Here is a 16,283-nt window from a genome sequence, read left to right on the forward strand (position 1 = left end):
GAGGGATTGCTTCTCACAAACATCAAGAAAACACAAACTGGGTCCAAATGAATGTAACCACCCCCACCATATATATGCAATCCATGAAAATGCTAGATGGTCTTTTGTGCACACATTTTATTATTAGGTCTTTAAAGTTAAGGATGATTATGATTCCTGTAGCTCTGCAGCTCCATCTATTACCTTCAGGGGCAATAATATCTCTGAGAAAATCATAATTTTTTAACAGTGAGTTACTAATGGCTGTAATTGCAGATGCGCGTTTACTTTTCTGGTGTCTTCAATCTCATACCTGTAGGTTTTGGCTGCAATAGTCTTTACCTGTAAATAATTCCTTTACGTATATTGGAAGAGTGATTCTTACTTTCTCCACATTATTTTCCAGCTGTCAAGCAAACAATGCCCATGTTTTTTTAATGTGGTCTTCTTTGTTAGCAGTAATATAATACTACAGACATGGTGGGAATTGACCACTGTTTCATAAAGTTTTGTAACAATATTAATTTAGCTTTTACATTATTTTGTTATTCCTCAGTTAAACCAGAAATATAATTTTTTATGTCTGTTCCGTTAAGTAATTTGGTGGTTCTCTCTGGAATTATTTTGTAATTCTGAGATGAGCGGTAATAAAAGACTTGAACAAACCGGATCTGTTTTTCACTTATAAACACTTAATTACATTTCAGCAATCTCTCATACTGAACAAGAATGAGAATATACATAAATAAAGGAATCATTTCTTTTTTTGAGTGTGTATTATATGAAGGTGATACAATTTGTGGCACAGAATATAACTGTAAACCACCCATAGATGGCACTACACTACATTTTGAAAATATTTTAGGTGTATGAGATAAATAAAATGTAGATTATATGTATTTTTCTTTTGCCATCAAGTTTCTAAATAAATCCAATGTACCTCCTCAGTATGCTTTAAGGCACCGTTCTGCTCTGGAAATGCTTTGTGTTTTCGAATACAAAGAATAATTTAAGATAGTAATTTGCTTCGTTTTCAGTTGCTATGCAACTAGCAATGAAACTAATTGTTATGATGTAATTCTTGTAGTTCAGGACTAAACTGCTACATTAGCAATACTAAATATAAACTACAAAATAATAGAGGTTTGCTCTCCAGTTTCGATCAGCTTAGGAAATAATACAAATAAATATATGTTTAAGTGTGTATATGTCACCTTTTCACTGGTATAAATTTGTCTATGACAAAGTTGACTAATTTCTTATTTTTTAAGACTAACCGCATTTAATGTTAATTTGAGAATATTAGTTATTGCACTACTTTTATTACTTGTTTTTAGAGATTAAAAATCTTAATATTTGATTATTTATGTACATCGTTTTGGCTAGTCTATATCCTTGACATCAATTTTCTGTTGAAATTTTTGTCTAGGCTCGTATTACAGGCTACAAAATTCTCTCATCAGTTTTAGCATCTTCTACAAGATAATGCCACTGCAGTTAGAGAGAGATTAAGAGACATGGTCAGATGTAAATCAACATACCATCCAGTAAACCGTGTTACTATTTCTTGTTTTCTTGTTAGGTTTCAGTATGGTAGTTGTAATAACATGTCCTGGTTAAAGGTGGCAGTATCCTCACCTTGGTTCCTTGGTTTTCAGCCGCTGTCATGCAGGCCCCTTGCCCTGTAGCCTTGCTAGACTGTGGAACAGAGAATGTGATTATTTCCATCACAATGTAAAACTAAACCGTTCTGACATTCAACATCAATATATTATTTTCAGTGATTATCACAATTTCTCCAGTATTTTTTTTTTATAATACATACAATCAATACATTTTGTTTTATTTTAATTTCAGAAAGAACGCAGGAGGAGAGAAGTCTGTGCTCCATAGATGGCAGGTATGGCTACATGTTTTTAATGTACATAATATAAGTTACATATTAGGTCACATGTTGCTGGTTTTATTCCTCTGAATGTATTCTTTCTAACAGAAGGGAGAGATCAGTAATTTTGAATACCTCATGCACCTAAACACCTTGGCTGGACGGACATACAATGACTTAATGCAGTATCCTATATTCCCATGGATCATTGCTGATTACGATTCACAGGTGAGCAAAATGAAGTTACTGCTAAAGAAAGATCATGTCGATTTAACTTTTCCCTAGACAGTTAACCAAACTATTTTTGATTTGCAGGAACTGGATCTTTCTTGCCCGAATACCTTCCGAGACTTATCAAAACCTATGGGTGCCCAAACTGACAAAAGAAAAGATAAATTTATTCAGAGATACAAAGAAGTTGAGAACAATGATGGTGAGCATGAAATTGATTCACACCGGCCCTGGCAATCACACAAACGTCATCGGAAACTGATTTTCTTTATAATTGTACTTTAAAGTATTATTGTTGTTGTTGTTAGTAATAACAATAATATTGAGTTCATATTGAAAAAAAGTGATACAAAGATCTTTTTCTCTTTCTTGCCCTGCTTCAGGTGACCTGTCCGCCCAGTGCCACTACTGCACACATTATTCATCTGCCATTATTGTAGCCTCCTTCCTAGTGCGAATGGAGCCGTTCACCCAGACCTTCTTGTCTTTGCAGGTATGGTAATTTACTCTCATATGAAAAAAGATCAGGAATCACTTTGCTAGTGTTGTTTTTGTATACATTAAAATTGTAATTGTTTTCAGACATGATGGTACACATTAAACAGAGGACAAAACTTTTCACAATACAAGATTTAGTCTTTAACTTAAAGGAAAAAAAAGTATGAGATTGCATTTTCCATTTAAAGATACACATCCTTAAGATGAAGCTGCAATATCCATGTCCTTGTAATATGTAAGAATGTTAAAATATCTTAATAACTCTGGAAAAATTAAAACATAGACATGTTATAAAGCTTTTGGGGGATTTGTGTTAGAGAGACACATAATACAGTAACAGTGGGGCAAAATGAAACTTTTTAGTGGTTTAAACTGAAAAGACGTAATTGTGGAAATACCCTTTTTAGATTAAATGACTGCCACTTCGTCTTTCTTATGAACGGAGTCCAGCATCCTCTGGATTCTTTATAAATCCTTTCTTTTATTTGTTGTGAAAAAAAGCATGATTTCAATATATATGCAAATAAATTTATTAGCATCAAAAGCATACAAAAATCAGGTTTCCTCTTTTAAAAGTATTAGATTTATACAGTGCGATCCAATTGATTAAAATAAAATGTCATGCATATTTAATAGCCTGCATAAAACAATAAAGATATTAGGTGCACCACAATGCATTAGGCTGCAGAAAAATCACATTCTTCTTCGCTGTAATATCTTTAACTTGATTTGTAACACTAACAACATTTACTATGTATATATTATTTTTATTTAATATAGGTAATCTTTTTACTGCAAATTATAGTGCTTCTCGGGAGATTACTATCAGGACTTATAAAACCTGCAGAAATGAAAAGCTTCAATCAGCCTCCTGGCACATATAGCGATCTGCGATTAAACGTATAACGTGTTTAATATGCGGCAGAGAAAGATATTGTGGCCTAATTTATTGACACTTGCCTTTTTATGTGGTTTTTCAGTCTTGTCCTAAGTTCCATTTCACACTGCGCTTCAGCATAGATGTTTCACATTGAAATGTTCCCAAAAAAGCAGAAAATTGAGGAAAATGTTTGCCATGTATTGTTTCCTGAACACATCCTAATTTAACAATCTGTGCTTTAGACACGTAACTTTAAATAACACATTATATCACAGAGTATTAATCTGATCCCATGTGCTATTAAGAACAATTTATCGGTTTGTTTGTCTTTTCATCATTAAAGCAAATGTTCTGACCAGATGTCTTTCACAGTCTCTGTAGTTCTGTTGGATCCCCACTGTGACTTTACTGCTCACCCACCTTGTGTTTGCTTGTTTGTTCCAGGGAGGCAGTTTTGATGTTGCAGACAGGATGTTCCACTGTGTGAAGAAAGAGTGGGTATCAGCCTCCCAAGACAACATGAGTGACGTCCGAGAGCTGATCCCTGAGTTCTTCTACCTGCCCGACTTTCTCGTCAATTCCAATGACTTTGAACTGGGTGCGTGTCATGTGAAATGACTTCCTAAACAAAGACATAAATAAAACCATTAATATATACAAATCTCAGACTTTAACATATCTTGGTCCAATGCTGAATCTGATTACAACAGAAGGTTTCAGGCACAGGTATTTAGCAACGCCATTTAGCATCAGGATGAATTTCTTTGGTTTCATTTTAGGTCGCATGCAAGATGGCACCTCCCTGGGTGATGTGGTGTTGCCACCCTGGGCAAAAGGCGACCCTGTGGAGTTCATCAGACTACAGCGGGAGGTCGGCAGTCATTCAGTCATTCAAATTTGCCTGAAGTCTTCCCTCATGTTCCAAAAGTAGTTTCTTCTGAATATTGTATGAGAAATTACTAGAAATCTTAACCTTATGGAAAACAAACAAACATGTATTTGCAGTCATTTTCAGGAAAAACAAATATTCAGAGTTTCAGAGCATAAAACTCCTAAATTTAGAGTAAAAATTATGAAATTGATAAGGTTAAACATTTGTATGCTTTGTTTTCTGTAAAATAGATTCTGTTTTCATCATGAAACGGTCATTATTCTGTTGAACCGCATTGTCACTGCCAGATAATATCACAATTCAGTGGGAGCACAATATCTACAGTCTCTCATAACTCCATTATTGTTGCTGCTTATTGGAATGAATGCAGTCTTTTTTCATAGTTTGCCTGAAGGTCTTTTTAGCCTGTGCTTTATCAATTGGCAATCTAGTGAAAAATATCTGTATCATTTCCAATTCTGGGGAGATTAGTAGATTTTTGTTGTATGCATATTGTTCTATTCAAGAACTTGCTTATATTTGTTTTCCCTTTGCAAATTAACTGAATTGACTATGGTACTCAAAACAAAACTTCAATATACCAGTGTTTTTCACAGTGAGATCATTTCACTAAATGCTTTCAAAGAAACATAATGATATATTTTAAAACACTTTTTTCCAGTGCTTTAGATACAGTAGCCATTGAACCTATCAACCAAACAGTTCATCTAGTGATTTGAAAGTGAATTTAAACCCTGTCCCTCAGTAGGTAGAGATGATGTACAAGACTTAGTGATGCTCCTGTAGAATAATTTAAGGGCAATAAATCTGCATGGAAATTTGCAAACTCAAAGCAAGTCCATTTTATGAATGAAAAAGTTTTGGCAAAGTGTCAGACTAATAAGTAAACACAGCCTACTGCTTGTCCTGTTTCATGTTGTCACTGGATTCTTCTCCAGGTGGAAGTAAAACTCAATGTTTACATATCCGTTACAGAAGAGCTTCTTCTTACTTCACTCGGGTTCAGTTGAAGTCTGAGAGGGATCTTTCGTGGCAGGCCTACGGAGCACAGCCCTTACCTACTCAATAGTTAATGAACATCGTATGCTGTCATCATTTTCAAGTGATTCCTCTCAGCTGGATCAAAATTTGAATTGATTTAATAAATAAATGAGCTTGAGAAATAATACTCAATTCTGAACGATCCTTCAGTGGGTTGAATGGCAAAAGAAAGGGCAGAGAAACGTGTGTATGTACAGTATCTCATTAATACACAATTAAACCATTCATATTCCATATGTGACGGTTGTCTTTTCAGGCATTGGAGAGCGAGTATGTCAGTGCCAACCTGCACCTCTGGATTGATCTGATATTTGGCTTCAAGCAGCAGGGTCCCTCTGCAGTGGAGGCAGTGAATACTTTTCACCCTTATTTCTACGCTGAGAGGTTAGATGCGGACAGCATGAAAGATCCTTTGAAGAAGAGCACAATTCTTGGCTTTGTTAGTAACTTTGGACAAATACCAAAGCAGGTAAAGGTTAAAATTGATTGAATTAACTGTAATTTAAGTGACTCTTTCCTGTTCCACCAAATAAATATCAGCTCACATGTATGTGTCATTATGAGAGTATTAATTACACCACAGGAAGACATTCTACAGAGTACTACAAGTTTATTTTTACAATATTGTCTTAAATGCCCCTTTTCCACTGGCACGTCCGACCCTGAACCAAGCCGGAACCTAGCCCAGCTGACCTGGTGTGAGTCGGGAGTTTTTCCACTGCACCAATTTCAAAAGCTGTGTTGCATAACGCAAATGTTTGGATTAATCCTTGTTACCGGTTCCGGGTCGGCTCGAATAGGCCAGTGGAAAAGATACACAAACCCATGTAATCTGAGTCTAATTATGCCATTTATATTTTAACATTTTTTAAATATTTACCCAGGACTTTGTCCAATAATAATCTGACATACAGACGTTGTACAACTACATATATTAACATCAAAATACTTTAATCACACACACTGTGAACCAGTTATTTCTTCCACTGTGAATGTTTTGCTGCTGGGTTCTAGTAACATGACATCCGAGTTAATCTCTTGAGAACAATGAGGCAGTGAACAAGTCCTGTTAATTAATAAATGCAATTGTGTGAATCCTAGCTTTTCACGAAGCCTCATCCTCCTCGAGCTGGGCATCAGAAAAGCACTGCGCCCAAAGAGGCTCCCGGTTCAACTCAGACACAGCCCTTCTTCGTCAGTCTCGACAAACTGAAGCCCTCTGTCCAGCCTCTTAAAGGTATTCGACAAAAAATGTTTATTCATGTTTATGATTTTGCTGCTGCAGAAATAAATGCAAGTGAAGAACCTGCAGTGCTTAATCTTTCTTTGTCACTGTTGTACGTTATCCCATTCTTCAATTATTATATAGAAGATGCAGCAACGTCCACAGGGAGCAATAGGATGGCAGCAGAAGATGCTGGCTAGACTATTTACAGTATCTTTTTCTTAGGCACCGAGAGCATGCATACTATTTGTTAGAACTATCCTGATGATGCCGCAAGTGATGCTTATTTAATAATCTGAATATCCCAAAAGGATTCCTTCTGAAAATGAGATGAATTTCTCTCTGCGATGTGGGTACTCGCACATTACATTTCAATTTGTCATTCAATCAATACGTAAATAAATATAAATTGGAAGATGAATATTAAGGTTTGTGAACACGAGGTTTACTTGGGCCGTGGTGGAGGAATCTGTAACTCTAGTGAAAATTAGCAATTTTCTAGTGTTTAAATGCAAGTATTGAATGGAATGGGTGCTGTGTGTTTCCTTGCCTTGTATCATGAATGCATTCTTAATTGAAGTAGATCAAATCCTTTATAATGATGGAACAGTTGTGATTGGTTTATAATAAGTGGCAGCCGACCCTTACAATTTTCCTCTGTCTTCTAAACAGAATTGATCCGCGGCCCCGTGGGGCACATCGTGTGCGGAGAGAGAGAAGTGATGGCAGTGGAGAAGAATAAACTCCTGATTCCTCCGCTCTGGAACACATACTTTTCGTGGGGATTTCATGATAACACTTGTGCTTTTGGAAGCTATGCACTAGAAAAGGTTTTTTATTTTTTATTATAATGTATTTTTTTGTGTTCTCCAAACTAATTAACAAATGTTACATATCTGATCTAAAAAGACTGGAAAATAGTTTTTATCTTAATTTGGAGAGTACTTTCTCTTTATGGAAGTCAGTTCTGCTTTTTTTTTTTTCCTTTCTCACTTCTTTTGGGATCAGCAAACTTCCTCTGCAGCACCATATATGGATATGCTGGATGCTTTTCTGGTAAACATGCCAAAAAAATAATCTGGCTTTAAATGACCAGGATCTACTAGAATGTTTCTGTAAAAGGTTAAAAACCCACTTCAGTCCCATGACTTCCATTTAGTTTAAATCTCCCATAATAGCATTCAATTAAATTCCACAAACATTAAAACAATACATGCTCTGCATATTCTTCCTTCCACTTATTTTAAATCCTTCTTTAAAATCATGTATTTATTAGAAATTGTATATTTACTGTGGTTACAATATTTTAAATGCTCTTTTGTCAGAATTTTGCCATTAGCGAAAGCCTGTCAGACTGGGGAGGGTGTCTGTGTGCTGCTTGTCCTAACCAAACCACCATCGTCACAGCAGGCAGCAGCACAGTTGTGTGTGTGTGGGATGTATCAATCGGTAAAGAAAAGCTGAAGCACTTTCAGTTAAAGCAGGTTGGTTTCACATATTCTCAGTTTGACTGTGCTGTTGGTGAAGTAGACAATATAGGTTCTATATTATAGGTTAATATAAGGTCATGACATCCTCTGACTTCATAGATAATTTATTGTGGATCTAAACCAAAAACTCTTTCTTAAACTCATTTCAAGTCATTTCTTCTCTTTCCTTGGATTAGTGTCTACATGTTTGCATTCTTCATGTGTGTCTGCCTATATATTATGAAAATTATATTTTCTGGGATCTTAGAATTCTTCCACATGGAATTATCGAACACAGATACAGGGGGTTAATTATGTGCTTACTGTATACTTCCAGAAAGTTAAACTGCTTTGTCCCCCCCGCAGACTCTTTATGGACACAACGATGCGGTGACCTGTTTGGCAGTGTCTGTACCATACAGTGTTATAGTCAGCGGATCACTCGATAAGACATGCATTATTTGGGATTTGGATCGACTGAACTACATCACCCAGCTTCCTGAACACAGCGCAGGGCTTTCAGCTGTGGCCATCAATGATCTAACTGTAAGGATTGCATCCATTACTATCCTCATAACACTTCTACACTCACTTTGAATCTCTAATGCATGTATAGTGTAGGTTTTGAGGGAAGCGTAGTTTGCGCTTGGTTGTCTGAAAGGGATAATGAATAGGTGGAATTAAAAATGCTTTTATTACTTAGTATAACCAAAGACAGGCAGTGATTTGGCGCTAGCTCCAAAACAGTTTATAGGTTTGATTAGCAATGGAAATAAACCGATAAATCTTCTAATGAACCAATGTTATGAGCTTTAAGAGATAAATTGACAACACTGTTGATAATCAGACTTCATTTCTGCAGGGAGAAATTGCTTCTTGTGCAGGAACACACCTTTACCTGTGGAATATGAAAGGACATCTTCTGGCTGACATCAACACCTCCTGTGGGCACGAGGACGACATTCTCTGCTGCTGCTTCGCCCAGAAGAACGAGTGGGACTCCAGGAGCGTGATTGTCACCGGCTGCGCTGATGGGATCGTACGGGTGAGAAAGTGCTCGAAAGCGTCCTGATTTACAAGCAATGTGTCAGTGCAAGAGTTTTACTGTGCTGGTCATATACTGGAGCAACAGAGTGTGTACCTTGTGAGCAGTATTTCAGAAAGTGATGATCAATTGAAAATTACAACTGGCTACACAAATGAATTGAAATTGAAATAAAGAGAGACACTTTTCTGCATCTGACAATTGAGCCTGGAATTAATAACTTTGTATTATTGATAATGGTAACTGATTTTGAGCTTGTGATGTACTCTAAATGTGAAGCATTCTAAATTAGGCATCAAATTGGGACCTCGGCCTCCTACATCAGTGGGCAGTAGATTTGATTTATGATTATATCTGTGTGCTGTATTATGGTTGATTTTTGTTCCCCATATAGTTGTGGAAGACTGAATATGTGAAAACACAATTACCAGCACATCAAGTCCAGCACCTTTCTCTGGGGCACACATCATCTTCAGCTCTAGAGAAAAGTGGTAACATTAATATACTTCATGTTAACTGTGGCTAGGGACCAAAGTTATTCCTGTTTTTTTTGTTTGCCCTTTTTATTCCTTTCATCCCTTTCCCCCTTCATCACATCACATTTCCTGGCAACTGTTTTTGATGTTCGAATGAAAATCTACAATGCTGTCTTCTGCTTCAGAATAACCTTATTGAAGTATTGGCTTGCTTGTGCATTTCTAAAACTATACAAGTACCAATGCCTACTACTGACTACCTGGCACTGGAAAGCAATAGAAAAGCTTGCTGCTTATAAATGCACTAAAGATTTGTTTTTCCAAAAACCATTCACATTTGAGTGTAAAATAAATAAATAAAAGAATGGGATTTTCAATCTTCTTTTTAGTGCTCAAAGTACAAGAAAAGAAGGTAACCCATTAAATGAAAATTGCTTGTGGTTTCTGATTAAATAAAATGTATTTCAAAACAACCGAGTATATAATTTCAGTTATTTAGATTGAAACAGTAGGTATATGAAAATTGGGATTAAAAAAACTTTTCTCTTGCAGCAAAGCTCCTTATGAATTTAATTAAATTTGCACTTAAGTATGATATAGATTTTGAAGTGTTCAGCTGTAAGTTTGATTGTACAAGGGATTTGAATAAAAGTTCATAATGTTTGCGCCTGTTGTACACAGCATTAAGCCTTGCTGCAAGGGATTGTGGGGCAAGTTATTAAACATACAGCCAGTAAACACTGATGAGCAATTCTGCTGAACTAGGCATGCAATTTAGAAAGCAATAATACCCAAATCCAATTTAGTACACATTGGTTACAGCACAGCGTCAGCGCATATAAGTATCACAATGTACAAATTAAATTGGGACAACCCCTCTTGTAACAGCTAAGGCTTATATTAGATGTATTTTTCTCAATTTAACAACATGCTGACCATAAATAAAAGCAGCTTCTAATTCTTGCTCTTCTTTGTTTTCTAATATATCAGGTAAAGAGTGGGAGAAACACCTTGTCCTTTGTCGTGAGCTGAACAGAAGCCAAGCAGTTTCTCGTAAGCGCTACAAAAACAATCCTGCTGTTACAGCTCTGGGTATATCAAGGTAACGTTTCTTTCATTAGTGTTCATATTCAAATTTATATTTCCTTATATAATAATAACAGCAATGACAAGAAAAACACCAGCACCACCAACCATAACAACAATAATAATAATAAATCATCATCAAGATTGAGATGATATGTAAAGCCCAGTAGAGGGCATTATATCAGAAAAAATAATTTCACTTTCTCATGTCATTATGCATAGATTCACAGTACAATATGTTTTATATGGTTATCTAGGTCATTACCGCTTTTATTTGTATCAGCTATGTGATTAACGGTCTATTTTATTCTTTATGATAAACATATTGGTATATACAAATACTTATTTCTGGTCAATAATTCCCCTATTTGGGAACTTAGTTTTGAAATACAGATATGATCCAAGTTTATAAATCTATAATCACAGGCTAAAAATAAAAACAATCTGAGGTTGTGTTCTTGGGAACAGGCGCCATTAGTAAAAAAAAAGTATATTAAACAATTAACAAAATAACATGTATTAAGTACTTACAACAATATACTGACATAATATAACTTAATATTTTTAAAAGCCTATTGCTTTTTACATCCGAGAATAGGATTTTGAATATACTCTGAAGTCAATTACTAATATTAATACTTTAGAACAGCCCACATGGGTGAACATATAATCATTTAGTTATATCGGCAAACCTTGGTCGAAATGCCTGGATGAATTCATTTATTGCCTTTGAGGAACAGCATGAACAGTGCTGTGAATCGAGGCTGATTCCTGCTTAAGAAATGTAATGTAGGAGGTACCGAATTTGCCTGACATCCTTCGGTCTATACCCATCTTTCTCAAATTCCAAAAGACGGGAAACCAACCAGGGTAACGTATATAAGCTTTGAACACCTCAGGTCAAGTGATACATTAAACAGTGGTTACTGACCTGTTTGTAACAATAATGGACTCTAAATACACCCAAATGAAGTTGAGCTCCACCAGCTTCCCTAACCCGTTTCAGCAAAATTGCCATCACAGATCTCGTTTGATGAGCACAAAGCAAGCCCTGTAAGAGTGCTGGCTTTAAAAAACGAGAAGTGCTTGTGGCTTGACTCAGAAACTAAAGCACACTTTAAAACATGATTTCTTTAGCATGACTCTTCATTATAAAAACAAACCCTCCTACATGTGGTTTCCTATACTCATCCCAATGCAAGCTTAATAATGTAAAATTAATATGAATATATTATGCGTCTTGTCACCTTTAACGAAAAGTAGTAAATGTTTCACTTATGGATAATTATGTTCTTAAAACGATCCAAACAAGCTGCCTATATGCAGTCTAGCCCTTAAACAGCTGCATGGCATTTAACTGAAAAGCAGAAGAATGCATTTATTTCTCTTGTACGAACAGGTCACATAAGAAAAACAGATGTTTTATTTAAACTGTTCTCTTTCCAGGACCCACAACACTCTGCTGGTGGGTGATGCCTGGGGCCGGGTTTACAGCTGGTCTATTGAAGTGTAGACCAGACGGCACAGCGCCACCCACAGAGACTCGCTTCCATCGACAACAGACCGTAGATGACTTCTGTCATGCTCCGGTCTATGACTTTTAAAACTTTCTTTCTGGTTCTTCAAATTATAATACTAATTTAAAAACTGTGTTTGGACCAAAGCATTTTGGCAGACAGAGCTCTGTTTACTGGATGACACATACTTTCTCGGAAGTTCTGGAAATCTGGCGAGAAGGAGAGAAAATGCACATTGTTAATTTAAGAAATGGAATACTGGGTCGTTCCACAGGTTCATTTCAGAAACATGAATCCAATTCAGTTTCATAGCCACATGTCTGTGTATCGATCATTCTTTTTTATATCAATTCTGTTATAAGGATTTGTCTTTCTCTACCCATTAGATGATGTATGCCCTGTTTCCTGGAGGTTTCTGTGTCTTACTCTGGATTATATTTTAATATGGGTGATTTTTATGTTTGATGTTTCAAGAGTGAACATTTGACACAGTAGAGTTTTTAATATGAGGATATGTCATGAATTATGTGTGTGTGTGTGTGTGTATATATATATATATATATATATATATATATTTTTTTTTTTTTTGTTTTTTTTTGTTTGTTTTTTGTTTTTTAGGGCGTTCAATCAATCACAATTAACTTATGTGGTTAATTTCTTCCAATTCCTTTTTTTTTTTTTTTTTTTTTACTGGACTTCCTCCCTGCTGGTCCATTTCAGCTAATAAGCATATTACACACAGTTCCAATGCAATAAATTGCAGTGCGGTTCCTCAGTGGCCTCAAGCAATGTCTGATACCGTGAAACATGATATCTGTCGGGTTTACAAGATTAAACCTGATCAATATTTTGCAATCCCAGTCCTTTAGTGCTACTGTGTGACATTCATCTGCATGTGTATGTTGATGGCATGGGGCAGTTTGTAATCAGCTGTAGTAAACAGCCAGAAAGAGCTGCGTCACATTTTGCAGCAGTACCTCTATTTTGTGTTTACTGTAGCATTGTGTGTATGTTGAATGAGATAATAGCATACATTATGAAAAGTATTATTATAGTGAAACTCATGATCAGTCATCCCTTTCATGCCTTCTGGCACATAGAGCAGAAACAAAGCTTCTCCATCTTTGCCATTTCTGCTGCCTTGAGATACTGCCTCTTCATGGCCAACCCAATTTTTGCAATAGAACTGTTCTGTGTTGCATTGTTTGTGATCACTATTTTATTTAACCACAGTCACCTTTAAATTTTGTGGAAAGTTATTGACATGAGGGAAGACTGTTCTTAACAACAGGGGGCTATAATTCATGAAGTCCTAATATATATAGATCGAACTGCTATATTAATGAAACACAGCAAAATGTGATGTTTTTAATGTATATATTTTTCTACTACTGTTTATTCAATTGACAAATGTGTTTTTTTAATGTAATTTAATAAAATGTAATTAAATCCATTGGGGGAATTTCCAACACATTTGGCAGCAGTGTGTTTAAAGTATTTATTTTCTGAGTGATATTGTACATAGCGATGGATTAATCAATAAGAAAGCAGCCCATTTCTGGGTCAGTGTTGAATGGGTCTGTGTGGTTCTGTAATCATGTATTTTTCGTGCTTGCTGTAAATTGTTTGCATGCCTCAGAATAATTATTTTGTTATTTTCCATTCGGAACCTTACTTTGATTTAAAGATTTTCTGCAAATGAATTAATTTACAGCCAATACATTATCCATTAAGGGAAGACTATGCTGCACTTTATGAAACCAATTAAATGCATTTGGTTTCCTGTAATTATAAATAGAAAACAAAATAATTGCTTTTCTGCAGTGGCAGCTACCTCAACAATTTTTATTCCTTAAAGTGTTATCTATGACCTAAAATTACGATGCGTTGTGGCTTGAATGTTTGTTCTATTCTGTTCGTTTTTTTTTGTGTTCTGCTACCATAGGTGTATAGATGGCTTCCTTCAAATGCTATCTTGTGCTTTTGTTTTTAGTCATTATACCCAATGGAACACATGTCCAGCTTCTTCAAAATTGTAGAAAACAGGGAAGCAGCAGGAAATATGGCATTTTTTTAAGTAGAGCACTGTTATTACACCAAGTACAGTTACTGATTTTCAGCATTGGCTGCAACTTTCTACTTAAGGCTTGATACTTGTAGTCATCCCTTTCTAGGCCTTAAGTACCTTATGAAGAACACATATTATTTTAATTATTTAAATTTCTGTTCATTAAGACCTTGAAAGTGAACTTAAATACATTGAATGGGCAAGACATATCCATAATAAGATGATGGCATAGTATGTATGATATAGGTCATCATCTTCCTGGTATAGAACTTCACATTATGTGCTATTAGGAAACGATAAATGCAGGCCTTTCCATAATAAGACCCATGCAAAGAAACAGTGTCCACATCCTTGCCATTCAACTCCAGACCATAATGCCTACATCGCCAAGTTTGACAGTCGGGAATGTTCCTTATGAAGACATCTTGTTTGTGAAAGGTGTTCTGGGTAATTTAAGTTCTGCAGGAGTTTTAATGCAATGGCACAATATGCATAATTCATTAATATTGGTAATTGTATCTTCACATTATATGGTAAAACAACCTAAGTATTTTGTACATTTATTTATCTGCTCGTTGTTAATGTATGAACTCAAATGCTGTTACTCCTTCTGATGTGCTTTTTGAAGACGAGCCTAGTCTTGTAAATGCAGTGCATAGCTCACTGTACACAGATGTGTATATAGTGACTTTTAAGAAGGTGACAAACAAAATATACCCCCTCCCAAAAAAAGGGATGTTTTTCACGTCCACATGGTCATTGGTAAATTTATTTGTTGGAGTTCCTGCATAAAAATAGTGTAATAATGACATCAACACATTTTAAAGGGTTAATGATTCTCAAAATGATTGTAATTGTTAACAGTTGTTCTATATGAGGCAAAGTAAATACATATTTTTTTTAAGTTGCTATAATGTACAATGATGCTGCCTGTAAGTTAGCATTCTGTGGTTTTATTGGTTTAGATGACTGGAAAAAAAAGAGAGTTGTACTCTGGTGATTAAGTGTTTTGTTTTTCCACTGTTTAATCTACGGGGTCATTAAACTCTGAATGAAACGCTGACTAAGCATTCTGCTACAAATTCAAATTAAGAGTTAGGAAAACAAATAAGAGAAATAAGGGCTTGCTTGCACGCATAGATCTGGGTCCTCATGACCTTTCAGCCAAAGGTCAAGACCACATGAATGTAACTCCAACCATCCTCTGATTTCTCTGTTGTGTGTCCTGAGTGCAAAGAAGGTGGAAAACTGACTATCCTAATTCTGCCCAGATTCACAGGCAGCTGAACAGCGGCGGTGGGAACTAGAGTACAGGGAGTTGGGGATAGACCAGCTGACTTCATTCTGCTCAGCCTTGGCAACAGACAGCCATTTGTGCTCCACCTTCTGGGAGCTCCCAATAAAAAGTTGGCCAGAGGCACAGCCTGGATGTGTGCTGCTAGACTCCAGGCTATAGGGCCTAGCCTGTGCTCTGAGTGGAGGCTTTTAATGGGTGAGTTCCATTTTCATATAGTATTTTATTTATATGATCTCACATACTGTAGAACCTTTTTAATCGCAAGCCAATATTTGTGGGTGGCCCCTTCGATTCAGAGAAAAATACATAAAACTTCAGGAAGAGGTAGTGTTATATTGTCACTAAGGGGAAAGTGATATGTTGATAGCTGGGATAGGTAACTCCCCATGTACATGCATCACTTATTTCCTGGGGGAGAAGGGTAATTGTTGCTTTCCTTCCAACCCTTAGAACTGCATTCTCTAATTACCATCATTAAGACATATGAATCATCCTAGGAAGGAAGGGTAGTCGCAGTGATGGGAACTGCCACCGCATAATGAGAATACGCCATCAACTTAACAGGAAGGTGCTTTTGCCGTTGCTTTCCGGTACACGGACTTCGGTTTATCTCTCTCTTGCTTGCTAGAAAGGTCCTTCGGAGAATCGCCTCGACGTTAGTAGTGGGAAATCATAGCGTATTCATTTCCATCCC

At 36.1% G+C, this 16,283-nt stretch overlaps 1 protein-coding gene across 1 annotated transcript in view; it reads left to right on the top strand.

The window, feature by feature from the left end:
• Positions 1-13,695, top strand: part of wdfy4 (WDFY family member 4) — a 51,631-nt gene extending 37,936 nt beyond the window's left edge. The window contains exons 48-62 of the mRNA XM_066692806.1: positions 1,837-1,879; positions 1,973-2,092; positions 2,180-2,297; positions 2,479-2,588; positions 3,918-4,071; positions 4,253-4,344; positions 5,663-5,875; positions 6,508-6,643; positions 7,304-7,461; positions 7,957-8,115; positions 8,467-8,646; positions 8,963-9,145; positions 9,540-9,636; positions 10,612-10,723; positions 12,154-13,695. Of these exons, the coding sequence (XP_066548903.1) occupies positions 1,837-1,879; positions 1,973-2,092; positions 2,180-2,297; positions 2,479-2,588; positions 3,918-4,071; positions 4,253-4,344; positions 5,663-5,875; positions 6,508-6,643; positions 7,304-7,461; positions 7,957-8,115; positions 8,467-8,646; positions 8,963-9,145; positions 9,540-9,636; positions 10,612-10,723; positions 12,154-12,220 (1,942 nt within the window). The 3' untranslated portion in view covers positions 12,221-13,695. The remainder of the gene's footprint in view (positions 1-1,836; positions 1,880-1,972; positions 2,093-2,179; positions 2,298-2,478; positions 2,589-3,917; positions 4,072-4,252; positions 4,345-5,662; positions 5,876-6,507; positions 6,644-7,303; positions 7,462-7,956; positions 8,116-8,466; positions 8,647-8,962; positions 9,146-9,539; positions 9,637-10,611; positions 10,724-12,153) is intronic.
• The last annotated feature ends 2,588 nt before the right edge of the window (positions 13,696-16,283 follow it).

This window comes from Amia ocellicauda, chromosome 20 (assembly GCF_036373705.1).
Source record: "Amia ocellicauda isolate fAmiCal2 chromosome 20, fAmiCal2.hap1, whole genome shotgun sequence".
Lineage (NCBI taxonomy): Eukaryota > Metazoa > Chordata > Actinopteri > Amiiformes > Amiidae > Amia > Amia ocellicauda.